Raw genomic sequence first — 15401 nt, 5'->3', positions numbered from 1 at the left:
GTGACTCAGGTATGGGTCCTGCTTTCTGGAGTGTAGTGCAAGGATGGGTCAGATGAAGGCAACATCCGAGCTTTGAAAAAGTGGCCTGTGGGTTGAGACTTTGGGCTGCGAATGCCCCAACTTAGGCAAGAAAGGGAATTCACTGGCTCATGGAACTGAAATGCTCCAGAGAAACAGGCTTTAGACACAGATGGACACAGAGGCTTAAATGACGTCATCAGGACTGTGTCTTGCTCTTAGACCTGCTCTCCTCTGCCGGTTCCATTCGTAGGCATGTCTGTCTCCCTTCGGGGAAGCCAGATGGCTTTACAGGGCTGCTGCTAAGAAAAGATTTGGGCCCTGGTGAAAAAAACAGTTCACCCCCACGCCCCAGCCCTCACAAGCATAGGTCTGTACCAACATGCGGTAAAGTTGGGCTCCGGGTTCCCCTCTGACCTCCATCCCCTGGTAGCTGGTTCTGGCAGGCCTCTCTCCAGGGAGGCCACCAAAGTGCCAGAATGGAGCTTAGTGGGCCACTGTGGACCCTCCACTCATGCCTGAACCAATCAGGGTGTGAGCTTCTGATTGGACTGGAGGCAAGAGTCACCCCAGCTGGGAAGAGTGGGAGGAATGTTTCATCAAGGAAAATCAGGTCCCTGAAGCAAGACAGCATCCCAAGCCTCAGGGCAGGGGTGCTGTGGTGCAGGCTTTGTGGTCACAGGATTGGCACAGGCAGTTCCTGAGGCCGGCCAGCCCCCATCAGGACAGTCCATGGCCTTATGTCACCCTTGAGGGTCGAGAAGCCTCAGCTGCATATAGCAGCTGGGTGCTGGGCCCACCAGCACACGCAGGCTGGAGGGCAGAATTGGGGGACTAGGCCTGTACGGGGAGAAAAGGGGGGTCACGTTCTGGCCACAGGACTTGTTGGATGGCAGAATGGGCTCCCCGTGGTGGGAGATGGTCACCCAGGCTGGGCACTGGTGAAGGCTGTTGGGTCTAAATCGACATCCCACACCCTCTGTTCAGGAGCCTGCTCAGGCAGCCGTGTTTCTGGCGGAGGCCTGCTTGGGTGGGGAGCGTGACAGTCAGGCACCTTCCCCGGTGCCCTTCCCACTTACAGACGATTCTCTCCTCCTTCTCTTCTCCCGCTGCTCAGATATCCGTGGGCTCCAGAGCTTCCTGGACCAGGCCTCGCGGCTGGGCCTCGACGTCTCTTTGCAGAAGGTGGACAAGAACATCAGCCACGTGTTCACCAGCCTCTTCACCACCATGAAGACGGAGGAGCTGAACCGCTACAGAGACACGCTGCGCCGCGCCATCCTGCTGCTCAGCCCGCAGGGAGCTCACTCCTTCATCAACGAGGTAGGTCGGGGCCCAGGCTGCAGGGCCTGGTGCCCAGCGCGCCACAGGGGATGGCCCAGGTGGGCTGCAGGGCGCCGTCCTCTTGCGCATGGCTGAAATGGACCCGGGGCCACCCGGTGCTCGGCCCACAGCACCCCACCACAAAGGGGGAATGCTGAGCGTGACTTGGCTCCTGCCTGTTCCCCAACAGGTGACCCAAGGCCGCTTAGACTCCGAGAGGCTGTGGGGCCACCGGCAGGAGCGGAGTCTGTTTGCAAGTCCCCGCCAGAATTTCTGAGGCAAAACGCAGGCTGGTTCTTTTTTTCTTTTTAATTTTCCTCTCTTTGTTGACAGGTGTAAGCTCTAGGGATAAGACACATTCCCAGCTCTCTGCAGAGGTGGGCAGGTCTGCCTGGGGATCTGTTAGCATCTGGAGGAGGTATCTGTTGCATATTGTCACTGGATACATTATCCATGCTTATATTTTTGGTGCTTGGACTAATCAGTGTGTGTTTCTTTTAAAAACACCTCCGTTAGGGGTTAGGACCGTCTAAGGAAGACAGGGCCTGCTAGTTCAACAGAGAATCCATTAATTTGAGAACATACAAATTAGAAGTACTCTATGAGCTGGCTGATTGGTGCTGCCCCAGTGGTCTACTGGCAGAGAGGTGACAAGCTGGGATTGGCAGGTCTCTCTCTGGCCTGGGTGGCCTTGTGGTGGGGCGGTGAGCTGGGGAGGTGGCGTTTCTGGGGGCAGGTCGGACTGAACGGGTCACGGGGCAGCCGAGTGCTTCCTGCAGATTGTCCAAACAACCCAGCCACCTTGTTGTCCTCTCTGATTGAAAGCAGAATGCAGTGAAAGGCAGCATCAGCCTAATTTCATCTGCCGTAGTTTGCTTGCTTACTCCGCTCCCCTCTACTTGATTGCTACTCAAAATGCTGCCTCATGCCTCGGGCGCCAGCACGAAGCCCACTGCTGGAGAACTGAAAATTCGGAACGCTTAAGTTGGTGCAGTTGGCTGGCGGCCGAGATGTCGTGTCCAATCAGGTCCTGGCTCATGCTGGTGGTCAGCCAGGCTGTGATGTCCCCTCGGCCCTGGGCACTTTCACCAGAACACGTCTGCCTGGATGAAGTGGTTCAGGCCAGTCATGGGCAGCTCGGGACCAGCAGCGTGTCCTTCTCAGAGTGTGCCCGGAGTGCATTTGCCAAAGTCTGCTCACGCGACAGCTTTTCTTCTCGCCATGCGCTCCCAGCTGGGGTCCCCCCTGGTGACAATGTCTGCTCAGGTATCACCAGGCTCCTTCCTTCTCTCCTCCCCCCCCCCTTGCCACCGCTCTGCTGTGGAGGTTGGGACTGGAAGGGAGTGAGCAGATCTGGGGTAAAGTCCCAACTCCCCCACTTACTATTTGGCTCACTGTCTTAGCCTCAGTTTCTTCATCTGTAGAGTGGGGATGAAGGAGATGACAGCTAGGATAAAGCATTTGGCACACAGCTGCTCAAGAAGCATTAGTTTTCTTTTCACTGCACGTATTCGTGCATTTCCCTTCCAGAGGAATTTGGCCCCTTCCTGTTTCTGGGCTCTGTGAGGAGTTAACACGTAACTAAGACTGGCCTAAAGATATTATTTCCTAGTGGTTAATTATGCAAACTCCTGCAGTGTTGGATACGCTTGGCTCAGCTCTGCTTGCCTTCTCAGCCCCAGGCTGTGTTTGCAAAGCCTTCGGGTTGCTGGGTGCTTTGGGGCTGGGGTGACTCCAGAGTGGCCACTCTTACAGTCCATTAGCCAGTCCCTGGGGGGGACCGAGGGGAAGGGCGACATCTGGACTGCGGCCAACTGCCCCCACTGTTGTCCTCAGTTCCAGTGGATGAGAGTCTTGGTGTCGGGTCCCATGTGCCTGCTGCTGGGAGGGGAGGAAGCACGGTGGGTGGGCCTGTCTCTGTGTGCATTCTCCAATCCTCATACTTTGTAGATGAGCAAATGGTAAAGCTAAAGAAGTTTGGTGACTTGCTTAAGGTCACCCAAATAGCCAATAAGGGACTGAAAAGGGCTCAGGTCCAGAGCTGGCCCTCGAGAGCCCTCTCTCCCGGAGAACTCCGCGTGCAGCCCTGCGCTGGCCGGACTGGGGAGGGTGCGGCCCCTGCCGCTGGCCAGAGTCTGGCAGAGGCGTTTAGGGTGCTTATGCGCAAAGAGTTCTAATGTATCCCCTTGGTGTGGTGGGGAAGGACTTGGACTTTGGAGGTGACGATGACCTGTCTGGGTGGCTAGCCCGGCAGGTCCCCTAGGAGACACCTGGGAATGCCATCCCTGCACGAAGGCTTGTCAGTGCCTGGAGGCATTGCTTGGGTTTTTTGAGCAGACTGGACCAACTTCCTCTTTGTTGTGACAAGGATGGACGGTATTCACAAGGGTAACTCACTGTTAGAACATGTCCCGAATTTTCTGAAACTCAAAGCGCTGTTATGGAGATGTAAATGGCCTCTCAGCCCCCACTGCCATCAATTACATTTAATAAATCAATATGGTGCTCGGTCGGGACGGCATGGATGAGCTGCAGCAGGCATGGGTACGTGGTCTTCCCAGCAGTAGCTTCTCCCCTGCCCTGCGTGAAAGACCTGGCCAAGTGGGAGCGAGGGAGGAAGACGGATCTGCCTGACTCTTTGACATTTTGCTGAATGGCATCCGTTCTTTGGGCGGCTCTTGGCCTGGAGGGTGCATGGCACCCTCCGAGATCCCACGTTAGTAGGGGCCGCACTGGCCAGGGCCGCAGGTTTGGGGAGCCTGGCCTTGGCAGTGGCTGGGGGGAGGCACTGCAGCAGGCCGAGGCTCTGGGCCCTCCCTACGGCCCTGTGGGCTGGTGGGACAGGCCCTACCTCAAGACCCCTCACCAACTGTCACTCTGTCTTGATCCCACGCACCCTCCTCTGAGACCTTTCCAGCACAGTCTTAGCAGCTGCTGCAGCAGGATATCAGCTTACAGAGGTGCTGAGAGGCCACCCTAGGGGAGGCTGAGTCAGGGGGTGACAGCACTCACAGCCCCTCCTCCAGCGGGGCTCGTTTCTCTCTGGGCTTGGCCTTGGAGCTCTCTCTGAGAGTGGGTGGCTCTTTGCAGTCATGGGGGAGTGGACTGGACTCGTGGGGTCCTCAGCTGGGTCTTGCTTCTCCTCTGGGCCACTGGCTGCCAAGGTGGGCTTCAGTGGACAGTGACAACCACCTGTGACGTTCTCTCATGCAAGCCTGTCAGCTGGCTCACCAGCCTAGAGGTGGGGTCGCCTCTGCACTCCAAGGCCATGAGATTCCTGAAGGGACCAAGGCGGCAGCTGCCGAGAGGGGCCAAGGGCAGAGGCCTTGGACTGGGAGTCCTGCGGTGGCTGCGGAGCCTTCTCCCTCCTGCTCTTGGTTCCTCTGTCCACTTCTCCAGCATTTGATGAGCCCCGGCCTGTGCCAAGTTCTGTGCTTTCACAGGGCTCCCAGCCTGGTGGGGCAGGCAGAGGTGTGGACAGACCCCTTCACCTGCCTGGCAGAGGTGTGGGCTGGGTCTTGAGAGAGCATCAAGGATGCAGGAGTTACTCTGGCCAGGAAGAGCTGGGAGGGACAGAGGGCCACACTTCCTGGAGTAGGTAACACCAGGGCTGGATCTCCAGGAATGCGCTTGCACTAACCCTGTGGACGAGGGAACGGGGAGGGGGCTCAGGAGCCGCCAGTGCATTCAGGACTTGTGTGCATGCAGTTGCAGCCGTGGTGTGCAGGCCAGGGCGTGGCTGGGGCTGACTCTGGGATGTCAGCAGGAAGAGCTCCCCAGGTTGGGGTGAGGAATCCAAACTTCAGGACTGGATTTTTCTTAGGGTCCTTTTCAGGGTGTCAGAGATTAACAGCCTACAGTTTATGTGTCTTACTACATTTGTTCTTTTCTAGGTAGGTTTGAGGGAGAGACTCTAGTCCACAGTCTATTTTGGCTCTTGGGAGTCAGTCTATCTGTCCATCTATTCATCCATCCTTCCATCCATCCATCTTCCACCCACCTAGCCAGTGCCAATTGGGAGCCTCCTACGAACCAGGAACCACGTTAAGTACTGAGTGGATCACCAAGTACACGGGCGGTGCCTCCTCCCGAGGCTAGGCATGACGTCAAAGGTATGGCCACGCCATGGCCACGCTTCTGCTGGGCATTCCCAGGGGCTGGCAGAGAGGCTGTGCCCCAGGGCTCTCGTCCACCAGGGCCTGTTCTGAGGGTGTGTGGGCATTTGGGACTTTGTCCTTTCACCTCTCACCTTTCACCTTTCATTGCTCATTCACGGTTTCCAAGCCTCTGTCTCTATTGTGCAGAGGCCTCCATCTTTCCTCTGGTTTCCTCAGTGTTTCTCTCCTTCTTGGTCTTTTGTTTCACTGGAAAGAGTAAAAAAATCGACTATCTGAAGCCATTTGTGTACCTTGTGGAGAGGAGTTGCTGCTCCTTCTTCCTAGCTCATGAGGAGTCAGGCGCAGCCTGCTCAGCCCCGGCGGCCGGGCACTGTTTCTCTGTGTCCTGCAGATTGGGCAATCTGTGCCTCCCCCTGGAACGTGCCACCCCCAGGGCCAGGAGCTGTGTGGCCTTCACCATTTTATCTTCCAAGAGCAGCATGAAGCCTGGTCCACGCAGCTATTGAGGGAATGAATGAATGGATATTTTATATTTCATATCCCCAGTAGAAAGGGCCTAAAGCTAGGCTTTTTGTGTGCACGCCTTGGTTGTCTTTTTGGCTGGTCAAAAGGCCAGCCTGTCAGCAAGGGTTTTGGTCTTAAAACTCTGGCTTTTGGGAAGGCTTACGTTTGCCCAAGAACTGTGTCTTGGGCCTGGGTGGGCCAGCGAGTGGGGCCTTGGCTGCTCCTGCAGGTGGGACGATCCCAAGCCAGCGGCAGCGCGTGGCAGGGAGCGCGAGTGCCGAGATGGGTGCACTGCGGAGGGTGTGTGGTGAGCAGTGCGGGCAGGTGTGGGAGACCGGGCACGCATGTGGGCACACACACAGACACGGGCTGATCCAATGCTACAACCAAACAGCCACATCCACGGTACAACCAGACCCTCAGACCAGCACAGCCCAACAGCTTGGATGCATACACAAACACATGTACCTGTGTAGGTCCTTACATCCATATGCACACACTCGTCTACCAGGGTGATGCCATTGCTGGTGGCACAGTGGTCTGGGGGGGGGCATGATGTCTCTGGGAAAGAAATGGCAGTTGCCCAGTGACGGTTGCAGCAGATGGCATTGACCTCTGCACTTAGATGCCAGCAACCTCTTTCTGTAGAGAGGAGAATGGGAGAAAGAACAGTGAGAACAGCTGGCTGGCAGGACAGCTTGCCGTCGCTCTGGGAGTGGACGTCACCTTTCACTGGAGTATGTGAGAATGATGGGACAAAGGCGAAAGGGGCCACTCCCAGTACTGCCCCTGCTCAGATGGGCTTCCCAGGTTTGGAGTGTGGCTGGAGGCCAGTTTAACCCTTTGTAGATGCACAGGCTGGGTTAACTCCCAGCTGCAAATCAATTGCTGCTCAGAGTTTAAACCTGCACACAGGTTCCACAATTTGAATACAAAGACTGTGTTTCTTAATACATTTATAGCAAAGGTAAATTAAGCAGTGGTAATGTTCTGTTGTCCTACATGATGTCTGCAAATATTTCTCACTCCAACATGGTAAATCTTTAGCAGATGACTTTATCACTCAGAGCTAGGATAATTCTTTGCCATTTAAGTATCATTTACTGGAATATTTTAAATTACTAATTAATTATAGAAGATTAATTTTTAAATATGGCCCCACATTTGCATTTAATTATATCCTACTGTTTACAGATTTTAAAGCTTTTAGCACTTTAGCAAAAGTGCTTCCAGTCTGAGAAATTCATATTTTCTTTTAGAAATTCTTAGAAATGAGATCACAAGGAAGAGATGTTTTCTAGAATTAGTTCTGGTGGGTTTGGAACTCAGTGGCTGTAGAGGCAGCCAGAACTGGGGCCCGGCTGAGATGGGGAAGGGAACAGAGAGCTGTCCTATTGGGCCTGCGTCCAAGACTCCATATGGCCGCTGTCCCCTTCCTCTTCTGTTCGTTCCCACCCTCTTGCTCATCCTTCCAATCTCATCTCTCTCATGCTGGGGAAGGCACCGTGGGCTCCCTTCCTGAGCACCAGTCAGCACTGGTCTTGCAGGCCTCTGGCGTCCCAGCCCACTGCCCACCCTCTGTGACAGCCCCGTCACCTCCCGCAGTGCCTGCGGCATTCTGAACACACCTCCATGGCCACTTCGTCCCGGAGCCAACCCTGTACCCACTGCTCATACTGTGACTGTCTGTCCCATCTCACCCCATGTGACCTGGGTCCTGCTTGTCTTTATTAATCACCTTTCAAGGCCTGTGCGTGGTGCTTGCAAACGGACAGATGACGGGTGGGGTCCCGGGAACACTGACTTCTGTCCCCAGGCCAACATTGTCTAGAACTTGTGCCCAGTGGGCAGACGAAACACATCCTTAATGCTCTGGCCAAGCGAGGACACCTGGAACATTGTTTTGAAAGAATTTAATGTCTGATTTTTGATATTTCAAAGGAGCATCCCAGCAATCCTCGAGGGAAAACGCCTGCAGGCCGCTAGGCTTTCTGCTGCTATTTTCTGGTTGAGTGTCGTTCTGTTCCGAGTTACATCTTGAATCGTGCCATCCCATTCTCGGTGCTCAGGGCCGCTGGGGCCTTACCAGGGCTGCCGGGAGGCCTGTCTGCTCCTTCCTGGGGTCAGAGAGGGGCCGTGAACCTGAAGCATGGGCCTGGAGACACCGGGTGTTCTTTCCTTCCTCCTGGATCATTAACTAGCTGAGCAAAGTATCAGCTCCTCCCTGCAGAGTCTCTGTGGCTTATTAGCAGGTGGCTCCTCTGGCTGGGGAGGTGGCAGGCATGAGACATAGGCATTTACAAAGGGAGGCAGCCTGCAGCAGCTGAAATGACTCAATTATCCTTCCTGCTCCCCGGATCCCCAAGGGCACGCAGCCTGGGGGGCCTCCCCTGAGGTGGTGAGTCAGCCCGCTGTTGACTGAGGGGCTGGCTGGGGGGAGGAAGCCACAGGAAGGCGGTGGCGGTGTCAGGAGAGGCAGAGGTGAGGAGAGGTTATCCAAATTGGTGTGACTTCATCTCGCAGAAGCTGTCCGTGCTGTGCAGCCCACATCTGGTGCCATCCTCTGCGTGTGGCGTCCCCCAAATGGAGCCCTCACTGGGTGCTGGCCATCTGTGCCTGAGCTGCCGCCCCCTGGAGACAAGGCCCTGCGTCGGTTAGCTGCAGCGGCGTAACAAGGCAGCCTGAAACGCAGGTCGCGAGGCAGGGAGCATGTGTTATTCACCAGCCTCCTGGTCGGCAGCCCTGGGGCGGACTGGGTGGATCCCAGCTGGGCTGGCTCGGGCATCTGGGCATTCAGCTGTTAGCTGGGGTGACAGGTGACCAGGCCACAGGTGACGCCTGTCAGGAACGCTAGACCAGGCTTCCTCATACGACAGCAAGCGTGAGTGTTCAGGGCTGCCTGAGACCCAGGCGCAGACTTGGTGCACTGTGGCTTCTGCTGCAGTCTCTTGGCCACCAGAGCAACCCACGAGGTCAGCCAGGCAGGCAGGGGAAAGAGACTCCTCCTGTGGATGGAAGAGTCCCCTTGAGGGGGAAATTGCACAGTCACCTTACAGAGGGAGAGGTCACAACAGGGTGGGGAATTGGGACAATTCTGTAACCCCTCTGCCATCACCCAGGAGGAAGCAGGTGGCCACCAGGTCTGCAGGTGACCTGGGGCTATGTGCCTCTGTACTTAACTTTAATGTTGTTCAACCTTGGAGTTAGGGTGGGGGGAGGGGCATGTGGAACAGAGGGAGGGATGCTAATGCCAAATTCGCCTCATTCACACCCTAAACTCAGTTGATCTCAACAGTGCTGGAGGGAAGGGCTGGGATGGAGCTTGGAGACTGCTGGGATTCCGGGATTTGCTCAAGGTCCCGCAGATGGAAGTCGCAGAGCTGGGCTGTGGCTTCAGAGCCCCTGACTCAAAGCCCAGCTCTTTCCTACACCGTCCATGGGAGGCGGCTTGTTACCCTCGACAGGCGAGGGAAAGCCCATCTTCACCCTAGAATGTGATGGAGCAGACTTGGAGGACATTGCCCTGGAGCAGCAGGTGGGGCATGGGGAAGGGGCTGGACCCTTCTGGGTTCACCTGGGGACGAGGGACACCCCCAGACTCTGTCTGCCAACACACCCGTGGAGAGCACGGGATGGGTGGGCTGCCTCTGCCTGCCCCTCGGCAACCAGAAGCGAGGCTTCCGTGGGACTCCGGGCACCAGAGCCTGAGAGCATTTTACTTAAGCCTGTGTGTGGGCAGGGAAGAGCGGGGTTCCAGAAAGACTGGGCCCCTCTCCTGCCCTCCGCCTCCCCTTGCAGCTTTCTGGGCTCTGGTTTCCCATCTGCACACTGGAGGGAATAAGACGCGACTCCTGGGGGTCTTCTAAGAATTAAGCACAGGGTATTAGGGGTGCAGGGCGCCCTCTTTCCTCCCTCACTGTGCCTGCCGTGGCATGGGCACTAAGAAGGTGCCCACAGTCTGGTGCGTGTGGGAGGTGGAAGAGTCTCAGAGGCATTGAGAAGAACGAAACATCTGTCACCCTGTGCAAGGTCAACATTCCAAATTTTGGGGTATGCCAGTGGTTGACACCAGGCATTGAGCAGGTGCCCTGTGGCTGAGTCGGTCACTTCAGCCAGCCTAGCAGAGAAGTGGCAAGGCCGGTGGCTGTTACCACGTGCATCTGCCCATTTCTTGCTTTTGCCGTGCGGGGTGTGGTGTGGCCTCTCCTTCTCCATGGTGTGTGACCCTCGCGTCTGCAATGTCACCTGTGTGTGCCGTGAGTGATGTCAGGGAGAGGGCAAGGAACAGGGGTTGTGGTCCATGGCTGAGTCACGGAGCGTGGCGGGGAAGGGGCTGCCGCAGGAGACAAGCGAGACGGTGCGAGCAGGAGAAGCACACGTGCACCCGACGCCACCCAGGAGGCTCCGGGTACACGACGGGTGGCGAGGGCAGGTGGTGGCTTTCCTGCCACGGATGGTGTAGGGCTTCAACCATTGTAATTTAAATAACAAGAGACAGGGCAGCGCACCCAAGGGTGTCCCCTCCTCTCCTTCCTCCCTCACCCACTCCACCCGTGCTCTTCTTCACGGAGGAAATCTGAGGCTTCTAGATGCTCAGCTGGGGACACTGTGATGCTTCTTCCAGGGCTGGGCTGCTGGCGGCACAGGGGGAGGGGCATTGTCTTTGGAGCAGATAGACACAGTCAGACCCCAGCTCCGCGGTTGCGGTTGGGGCCGTCTATTCGAGCCTGTTTGCTGGCCTGTGAGAGGGATATTAATACCCTCCCAGGGGGTTGCTGTGGGAATTCAATGAGATAAAGCTCATGAGAGGCTCTGCCAGTGGCACTTTCTTTCACTGTTGTGTCCACAGATGGTGTTTAGAGCTAACCTGGGGCAGCTGGGGCCAAGGTCAGAAGTGTCAGTGTCTCGCAGAAGGGGAGCCGCGGCTGGCCTGGCAGCAGGGTGCTCCCCGCCCCTCAGTGGTGGAAGCACAGCGCCCAGGGCCAAGCGAGCGGACCAGGTCTGGGGAGCGCCTAGGGGTGGGGAAGGGGCAGGGCTTGCAAAAGGTGACAAAGTGCTCATGGCCCTCAGCCGGCCCAGCTGGGGTTGGGGACTGGGCCACTGTCTGGCACTCAGCTGGAGAGGATATTAGTCTAGGTGGGCGCGGTGGGGAGCGTGCCGAGTGCCCCTGGGCTGCTGGCTGGGCGCTGGCTGGGCTGGCTGGGCGCTGGCTGGGCTACTGGCTGGGCGCTGGCTGGGCTGGCTGGACGCTGGCTGGGCGCTGGCTGGGCTGGCTGGGCGCTGGCTGGGCGCTGGCTGGGCTACTGGCTGGGTGCTGGCTGGGCTGGCTGGGCGCTGGCTGGGCTACTGGCTGGGTGCTGGCTGGGCTGCTGGCTGGGCGCTGGCTGGGCTGCTGGCTGGGCTGCTGGCTGGGCTGCTGGCTGGGCTGGCTGGGCGCTGGCTGGGCTGCTGGCTGGGCTGCTGGCTGGGCTGCTGGCTGGGCTGCTGGCTGGGTGCTGGCTGGGCTGGCTGGGCGCTGGCTGGGCGCTGGCTGGGCTGCTGGCTGGGCTGCTGGCTGGGCGCTGGCTGGGCTGCTGGCTGGGCGCTGGCTGGGCTGCTGGCTGGGCTGCTGGCTGGGCTGCTGGCTGGGCTGGCTGGGCGCTGGCTGGGCTGCTGGCTGGGCTGCTGGCTGGGCTGCTGGCTGGGCTGCTGGCTGGGTGCTGGCTGGGCTGGCTGGGCGCTGGCTGGGCGCTGGCTGGGCTGCTGGCTGGGCTGCTGGCTGGGCGCTGGCTGGGCTGCTGGCTGGGCGCTGGCTGGGCTGCTGGCTGGGCTGCTGGCTGGGCGCTGGCTGGGCTGCTGGCTGGGCTGCTGGCTGGGCGCTGGCTGGGCTGCTGGCTGGGCTGCTGGCTGGGCGCTGGCTGGGCGCTGGCTGGGCTGCTGGCTGGGCGCTGGCTGGGCTACTGACTGGGCGCTGGCTGGGCTGGCTGGGCGCTGGCTGGGCTACTGGCTGGGCGCTGGCTGGGCTGGCTGGACGCTGGCTGGGCGCTGGCTGGGCTGGCTGGGCGCTGGCTGGGCGCTGGCTGGGCTACTGGCTGGGTGCTGGCTGGGCTGGCTGGGCGCTGGCTGGGCTACTGGCTGGGCGCTGGCTGGTGCTCAGGAGCAGGGTGGGAGTTCGGAGGGCACCGCCCATCTGGGCTCTCATTGGACCATCTGAGCAGGCACAGCTGCTGGTGGCTCTCAAGGTTGCTGGGCCAGTAGAAGGAGGGACAGACATGGATCCTTTCTGCCTGTAGAGTCACTCTCCGGACGAGAAGGCATTTCTCAGCAGCCTGTTGGTGGCCAGCCCAGCACAGGGACAGAATGGGCCATCCTTGGACTTCTTGCACTCGGTGCTTCGTGGGGAAAGACATGGTTCCTGCTCCTAAAGAACTAACAAGCTGCACGAGAGAGAGGAAGAACTGTGAGCTGTGAGGACCCAGTTGGAGACAGCTCCAGGCCTAGCAAAGCAGGGTGGGAAGGGGGCTGCATATCTGCTGTTCTCTGTGCTCTCGGATGGCCAAGGGGGCCATCAAATCCTGGCAACTGCATGAACCACTCTTGGAGAATTCTGTAATGCGGGGCTTTTGAAGACAACCAAAGGGTCAGAGAAGAATGGCTAAGCCGTCCTTTGGAGTGACAGCCAGGTCATAAATCCAAATGCCTACAGCCTGCAGGCAGGGCTGTAAGGTAGAGAGCAGGTGAGCTATAAGCAACTGCAGGCACCGGGGTCCCACGAGAGAGCTTGGTGTGGTCACTGCTTCTGGTGTCTCAAGAGCAGCCAGAAATGTAGACTTTCTGTGAATCTCTTAATTTTTAAATGTTTGTAACTAATTACAAAAATTTTAACTCTTTGTTGGCCAGCTCTGCCTGTGGCAGGCCTGATAAGGCTTGTGGACTGCAAAGTGGCAGCGTCTGATTCATTGCTTAAGCTTATTAAATATGGAAACAGTATGACGTGAACCCTGGTCTCTCTTCTAAGAACCGGCAATCATCCTAAGCATGGTGGTCCTAAGAATTCTTGTTCTTCCCTTGGATCTTCAAGGTGCCAACTGCATTTTCTGTGATTCCAACACTTTTCTCGTTTTTGGTGGTCAGTAAGGGCTTTACTGAGCTGCCTTAGGGTTCTCCTTTGCACAGTTGACCCTTGAACTATGTGGGGTTTAGGGGTATTGGCCCCTGTGCACTTGAAAATCCACGTATAACTTTTGACTCCTCCAAAACTTGTCTACCAATAGCCTATTTTTGACTAGCAGCCTTACTGGCAAGATAAACAGTATATCAACACATATTTTGCATGTTTATTTGTATTATATACTATATTCCTACAGCTAAGTAAGCTAGAGAAAAGCACATGTTACAAAGAAAATCGGAAGAGAAAATATATTTACTGTTCATTTAGTGGAAGTGAATCATCATAAAGGTCTTCATCCTCCTCATCTCCTGATCGAGTAGGCTGAGGAGAAGGGGGAAGGGGGAGGGGTTGGTCTTGCTGTCTCAGGGGTGGCAGAGGCAGGAGGGGAGGCAGGGGAGGCAGGCACACTTGGGTAACCTGTATTGAAAACATCCATGTGTAAGTGGACCTGTCAGTTCACATCTGTGATGTTCAAGGGTCAACTGTATTTGCGGGAACGCTTGTTCTTATCATCTGTCATTGCTCAAAGTCTGCACTAAATGCTAACTAAGCTCTTTAATAATTACCGGCATCTTTGGTCTTTCCTGGGTCAAGGTCAGCTCTTTAGATAGATGTTTTCCTTGGTTTTGGTTTGCGCCCTCTGACAGTACTGCTGCTAGTTGTTTATTATCCTCGGACTGGCAGCTCTCAGTTCTGGCTCCTGTAGCTTTCTCCTTTCTGCATTCGGAGCGCAAGGCTCTGCCGGTTCCCTCTCTGTTCTGGGCTGGTTTGGCCTGCCTGATCTTTAGCATGAGAAGTAGCTTCTTGTTTAAGGTCTAAGTGGCACAGGGCTTGCCCAATGGGAAACCAGCCATTTGCCACTTAGATGGTTCTATCAATATGCTCCACTGCCAGACTCAACCCCCCAGTTCCTGCCGTGGGTGTGGCATCTGAGAGAGCCTGCCTAGGGCAGGGCTCAGGCATCACTGCCATGGCAGTGGCCTCGATTTTCATGTTTTTCTAAAACCATATCTCATTTTCAGGGAGAGACCAACCTCGCTTCTCACCATGCAGAGTAGGTGCTCAGCAAGTCACCGAGTGCACCAGCCAGGCCTTGTCCAGTTCCCGTGCCATGCTCAGCAGCTCTGTAGAGCCCCGGGCTAAGGTTCACACAAGCTCCTGACCTGACTCTGTCCCATTCCCTGTGTGACCGTGGACCACTGCCTTCCCTTCTGGGTCTCAGTTTGCCTGTCTTGAGATGGATCAGATATTAACTGAGCAGCTAATATGAACCAGGCCCTGTTCTACACCCTGAGGCTGTAAAGGGATGGAGCCCTTTACCAGACAAGTTCTCGGTCCTCAAGAGGTGACATCTTAGTGGAGGTGGGGCTCAGGCACTAAACAAATGAATGAATAAACCAAAAGTAATTCAGGCATGGATAACCTCAATTAGGGAAAATATGAGAAGGTAAGGAGAGAGTGGTTTAGGGTGATGGTCAGGGATGATGATGCCAGTGAGGAGGCATTTATGGAAAGAATGGAAGAATTTGATGGGGCCCACCAAGCAAGATCTGGCTGCGGAGATTTTAGCACCTGGCGTAGCATGTGCAAAGGTCCCGAGGCTGGAATGAGCTCAGCACATTGGAGGATGAATGAAGAGGAGGGTGTGCTTGGTGCTAGGTGAGCTAGGATGAGGGTGGTGGCATGGGAAGATGGGAGTTGTTCCAGGTCAGAGCGCTGGGGGCTTCTCTGGCCATGGTAGGATTTTGGACTTGGTTTCGATCTAATGGGAAGTCACTAAAGCTTTGTGAGATGGTGAGTGGCAGGATGTGGAAAAGGACCAGGATGAAGGCATTGTCTCTGCCATTCTCTGACCCTACAGCAAGTAGCTAGGGACACAGAAATTCTAAGAGAGTGGCAATGCATAGCTGCCAGTCCACAGGGAGCTGATACTTGTGGAGCTGAGCGTGGCTACCCTGGGAGGTGCCACCTGTGTCCCTCTGCTCCCTCTGCTTGCTGGGACCAGAGCGAGGGCACAGGTCCGGAGGGCAACCCCTGCACTCAGGCTGCCTGCCTGGCCCCTGCTTTGTGCCTTGCTGAGCGAGCTCGCAGGCGTGAGCTCAGCCTGCTGGCAGCCACCATGGCGGCTTCCTGCGAGCAGCAAGTAATCAGCTGAAAGAGCTCTGCACATTATTACTGTGCGTGTGAATGGGCCTGCCTTGCTGCTCCAAGGACTCTCCTCCTGGCAGGGCTGTGAGAGGACATGCCCTTTGCAACGTGTCTTCTCTCTTTCCTTCCGCAGGGATTCG

At 56.6% G+C, this 15401-nt stretch overlaps 1 protein-coding gene across 1 annotated transcript in view; it reads left to right on the top strand.

The window, feature by feature from the left end:
• Nucleotides 1–15401, top strand: part of GRID1 (glutamate ionotropic receptor delta type subunit 1) — a 673637-nt gene that overhangs the window by 207987 nt on the left and 450249 nt on the right. Inside the window, exon 4 of the mRNA XM_012788001.2 lies at nt 1136–1341. Coding sequence (XP_012643455.1) covers nt 1136–1341 — 206 coding nt within the window. The remainder of the gene's footprint in view (nt 1–1135; nt 1342–15401) is intronic.

This window comes from Microcebus murinus, chromosome 14, assembly GCF_040939455.1.
Source record: "Microcebus murinus isolate Inina chromosome 14, M.murinus_Inina_mat1.0, whole genome shotgun sequence".
NCBI lineage: Eukaryota > Metazoa > Chordata > Mammalia > Primates > Cheirogaleidae > Microcebus > Microcebus murinus.
The sequence above is the reverse complement of the archived record's forward strand: the minus strand, read 5'-3'. Positions and strand labels throughout refer to the sequence as shown.